The following is a 5,245-nucleotide window of genomic DNA, read 5'->3' as shown; positions in this document are numbered from 1 at the left end:
AATAAACGAATAACAAGACATCAAAAAATGTAGAAACATGATTTCAAAATAATGGACGCGAATGCAAAACTTTATCTACTAATCTCATCAGGGCTGTTGCTGAATCCATCGTAATTCAATATTTTGTGAAATCTTTTTAAATGCTATTAATTATGGAGCTACGACACAGTGAAATGGACTCTAGCAAGGAAAGCAGGTTTGTAAAGGTATTTTTAAAAAAATATTAAGTTAAAATATACTATTTATATTGCTTAGTTTAGCAGATCATAGTGGTACAGAGAAGAAATAGAACTTTTTTCCTTGAGTTGCGAGCAACACAAATTTGACAGCGAATAATCCGATATTTTACTGCGTAAAGGGAGTGATTAACTAACGAGCTTTGATTAAGATTATATTTACTTTTAGGATAGTTTGTCTGACAGCGCTGCGATAAGACGAAACAATTCATCGCACGGCGCACAGTTTTGAAAATAAACTTTTTTGTGATAAAATCTAATATCACGAAAACGATATCAGATACCGAAAAAAATTCAGCGATATTTTAAAGCTTTTGAGATTTAGAATTCAGGAAAACTTGTTGGATAAGAAAGTTACCTTGACCTTTCAAATGTCTTTAAAAAATGGATGTTTAATTTTTTTCATGTTTTGAAAAAGAAAACAAATTATTTTTGAAGTCCGTTTTGAAGGTTGAATAAAAATTCACTTGGCCTTAAACACGAGATTCAAAAGTAAAAATTTTAAATTTTTCCTTTATTTTCACTTGGAAATTGCATATAATGAACTCCGGCCATGGAAGGAACCTACTTCAAGCAAGAACAGAACAAATATAAGTTTAAATATTTTTTACAATTTCATTTAGAATTGTTGAAACCCTTATGTTTTCTACGGCCATTTTAAATACCAGGCTAATTTTTTATCCAACGAGGAATACTGAATTCTCCATCTTAAAATCATTAAAATACTCTAAATGTATTTCACCTGCTGTTCTCGTTCCCGATATATTTATTAGATTTTGCCACAAAAAAGTTAATTTTCCACACTGTGTAGCGTTCAAGATAAATTGATACATATAAAGCTATGGTCAAGTTGAGGTGAAGTATGGCTATCCGTCTGGGTTGTTCAACAGCTTAACAGTGTCTAAAATAAAGTCAAAAAAATATTTACTTAAAATGATTTAAGTATGTAGGTACATATTAAAAAACTTAATATGTTCGCACCGTACATTCGACAAATATTTCGTAGTCAATTAATGAGGGGATGACTTTTAGCATTTCCTAGCAGGTAAGTTGAATGCATTATTATCACATTTACACAAACAACATGCACTGTTTGTTGTGTCTGCTACAAAATAGCTCTTTATAACGTGGATGTGTACATATCTACAATGTATGTACACATGGTGATAATATGACACATCAGTTTCATGTCTAACGGCTGGCAGAAAAGTGGAAAACAAAAATAAAAGAAAGCCGACATGAATGAACATGCAGCAGCATGACTGGCAACAAAACTAGAGCGAGAGCAACAACCCAGTGGTGGGTGCAAACGAGAATACTTTGAGGTAGTAACCAATGTTCGGTATGCAGCAGGCTGTTATGATTCAATTTTTGTTTGGCACTCGCCAAGCCAGCAATTGAGTGGCGTTTTTTTTTATTGTCAGAGATGTTTGCATGTGGTGTATGTACATAAATATGTACATATGTCTATATGTGTGCTTATGTGTGAAACGGTACAGTGTAAAAAATATTTGTGCATGGTTTAATTAAACAACATTTTCACTATTTGAATTGTACAAGCCAGTGTATTTTTTTATTTTTTAAAGGATTTAATAAAGAGTCAAGTTATTAATAAAAATATTGTAAAAATAAATTATTACATTGTTTTTTCTGTTCTGTTCACGGACGGGGACAAAGGGGAACCATCCAGGGCTAACTTGTTCTTGTACTTACACTTTTATTTAATTATTTATTTTTTTTTTATCTCATTTTATTTTAATTTAATCCTTAAGATTCCGTTCATTTTTTGTTTGGCATATTTTATTTTACATTATTTAATTTCAGTACATTTCATTTAAATTTATCTCAATTAGGTTCAGTACATTTCATTTTTTATTTTACATATTTATTTTATTTCAGTTCAATTTCTTTAATTTAGTTTTATCTTATTTAGTTGCATTTTTTTCTGTTCTTTATTTTATTTTATTTGTTCATATTATTTTATAGCGTTTTCTTTTATATCGAGAAATGTTACCATTTCTTTGCCCTCCGCGTATAAATACTAAGAAGAGGGCAATGAAAAGCCAACACATTTTGAAGAAACGAAAACGCCATTGATTTTATTTTATTGCATTTTATTATACCGTATTTTAATTTGTTTTACGCTACTTTATTTTTTTATCATATTTTAATAAGAATATTTTGTGTATTTTTTTTTAGAGTGTCCAAATGAAGTCGGCTGTTGCTGCTACCTTTTCACTTCACTTCCAAAACAAGCGCCAGCCGAAGCGCACGTACCAAAAGGAGTACGCTCGGAACTGCCTTTCTTTGCGCAAAATGCATTGTAACGTCTGAGGGTGTTTCGTACATGCAAACGTACATATGTAAATAGAATATACTTTGCACAACGCATCCACACCATTCCACAGTGGTTAAATAGACAAAGTACCAAGAGAGCAGTGAATGCAATATTTTTGGTACAGCAACATACCTACGGTTTACCTACTGCCAATACGCTGAGCTCATCCCTGCTCACCTGGCATTGGCACGTACAAAGAAACCTTCTCAGTGTCTGGCAAAGCAAATCGAGCCGTTAAAGTGAGCGCACGCGAAACTCCGTTGCTTGCATTTATGGAATAACCGGGAAAAAAGTTTACAAGTGAATAGCAAATATAATTAAAAGTTTTATATTTCAACAAAAATCCAAAGAAAATGTGCGAGGGAGGTGTTTTGAAAGTTAGCTATCGGAAGCAATTGAGCATCATCAACTATGAGCCGACCAATCGTTATGAGCAAATTATCAAATTGAGTAAGCACAATGAAATTAAATCTGCGCGTATTTTATAATAAAATGTTTTAATAACTTTGGTTTTTTTCTACAGTTATCCAACGCTTTAATATTCCCGCCACGCATGAAAGAGCGCTGTTAGTCTCCACCGAAAATGGCAGAATTTTCGATAGATTACTTTTCGATTATTTCCTCACACTCTTTCCAAATCCCAACATAATTTTTTATATACGTTATGATTATAATCGAGCTCAGAGCCTTTTGCAACCGTTACAACAACGCCAAGAAGAAATAACAACAACAACAATAGAAAGTAGTGATGATACGAATATGAAGAAGGAGAAAGGGAAAGTGAATTTCTGTGGGGAGGAGGAAGAAGACCAACAAAGCTTATACAATTTTACGCCAGTGTATCGAATGAATTGTTTCATCTATGAATATCCAACAACTAAAATAAGAACGACAGATAATAATGGTAAAAAACAGAACTCCGGCGCTGAGAAACAATCCCCAAGGAGCGAGTTTGCGAAGCGTGTGAAAAAGCGTTTGCAAATTGGCGAATTAAAAAAGCGCACAAGAAAACCTTTGGCACAGGTAAAACGCATTATGAGACTGTAGCAAGCAAAGAGTGATACAGATGAGGGGAAGAGGAGGAAGAGCATAGAGGCCAACAAGGCCTACAAAAAGCAAAGGACTTCCGTATGTTTTTATTTATGAACGAGAATTTTTTAATCAAAAAGGAAAAGGATTTTTTTTTTGTCTGATTGTATACGACTTTAATTTATGTGTATATTCTGTTTCATTAATCCCAGATAATTTGTTTTACAAAAAATGACTGATATAATCATATACATACTCATCTATGCCAAGCAATCAAATATATTTATGTGCATATGTACCCATGTACATACTATTATCATGTATACTATTTTCTAGTATTTAGCAAGTAAGTGTTTCAGTAAGCCATTCATTTTTGATATTGCATTATGTATATTTTTCAGTTGAATAACATTTTGTATTTATAATTAAAAAGATTTCGTTTTGTATTAAATGGTAAATGCCAAAAGCACATGCATACATGTATGTAAATAAAATATTATAGTTTAAAAAACTAAAACCTCCCTATTACAATTGCCATTCGCACTGTCATCAGGTATGTAACTTGAGAATAGAAATCGCTGCATCTTTTAGGCGCATCAATATTACATAGTTACATCCCGAGTTAATAAAAGGAAGGTAAAAATGGGAGATTTTTGAAAGAGTGATTGGTTAACAGATTAACCAAGTGATGTTAGTGCCTGACATAATGATTAGGGCGACCTTTATTGCCCAGTTATGACTTTTTTTCAAATAATTTTAATAATTTTTTATAGAAATATACTCATAGCTTATTCTTGAACAAAAACCACAATAATATTATAAATCCAAGTTTCAAACTTTGTGCAACAACAACAAACTTTTATTTTTAACTAGCGGTACCCCGGCGTGCTTCTCTACACCAAATATTGAAAAATTAATGAAAAATCCTGGAATTTTTCCATATGAAATGTTTTTTTTTTTACTATAATGCAGCCATGTTTATACTTGACTTAATTTATCCGAAGAAAAAATAAACACAGCACACCATAGCAACAATTTTTCTCTATGTTTTCAATTTTTCATGTATCTGACATTAACTGTCATATATCATGAACCGCTGGACCGAATTCGGGCACACTTTACATAACCCATCTGCATGATAGTCCGAATATACCGTTTAAATTTGGTTGAAGTCTTGCACTTATTTTTTATATATAAGGTGGGAGGTGCCACGCCCTCTTTTCCAATACCGCCCATTTTTCTCCATGAGTATGGAATTATTTGATATACCTCTATACCAATTTCCAATACTCTACCTCAAATATTTCAAGAGATATACAACATAAAAATTTTAGTTAGTATGGGAGGTGCCACACCCCCTTTTACGAATTGGGGCAAACTTCACATAAACCATCTGCATGATAGCCTGAATATGCCGTATAAATTTGGTTGAATTCGGTGAAGCCGTTCTCAAGTTATAAGCTCACACCAAAAACGTGTACTTATTTTTATAAGATTAGAGATGTCTTAGATAGATTTTGAGTATGCAGTTTTGTAGGCTATTAAATTTTAGCATAAAAGTGCAAGTTTGAGGTGGCTAAAAAATACCGTTTTTGTTTTGTTGGCGGTGTAATTTTTTCTATACAAAAGCATGTTCGATAAC

General features: G+C 32.4%; 1 protein-coding gene across 1 annotated transcript; it reads left to right on the top strand.

Annotated features, from left to right (window-relative positions):
• The first annotated feature begins 2,435 nt into the window (after nt 1-2,435).
• On the top strand, nt 2,436-4,065 carry LOC118734629. Its single transcript, XM_036464333.1, has 2 exons — nt 2,436-3,024; nt 3,098-4,065. The coding sequence occupies exons 1-2, from the start codon at nt 2,928-2,930 to the stop codon at nt 3,619-3,621; spliced, it is 621 nt and encodes a 206-aa protein (XP_036320226.1). The 5' UTR covers nt 2,436-2,927; the 3' UTR covers nt 3,622-4,065.
• The last annotated feature ends 1,180 nt before the right edge of the window (nt 4,066-5,245 follow it).

The sequence above is a fragment of the Rhagoletis pomonella genome, unplaced genomic scaffold (genome assembly GCF_013731165.1).
Source record: "Rhagoletis pomonella isolate Grant_MI unplaced genomic scaffold, Rhpom_1.0 Rhpom_scaffold_00002, whole genome shotgun sequence".
Classification (NCBI taxonomy): Eukaryota; Metazoa; Arthropoda; class Insecta; order Diptera; family Tephritidae; genus Rhagoletis; species Rhagoletis pomonella.
The sequence above is the reverse complement of the archived record's forward strand: the minus strand, read 5'-3'. Positions and strand labels throughout refer to the sequence as shown.

What these genes read in the sequence shown, in the direction of transcription:
- LOC118734629 (XM_036464333.1), top strand. Translation starts at nt 2,928, where the DNA reads ATGTGCGAGGGAGGTGTTTTGAAAGTTAGCTATCGGAAGCAATTGAGC. An exon ending in TGAGCAAATTATCAAATTGA is followed by an intron (nt 3,025 to 3,097) that starts GTAAGCACAATG and finishes TTTTTTCTACAG; the next exon opens with TTATCCAACGCTTTAATATT.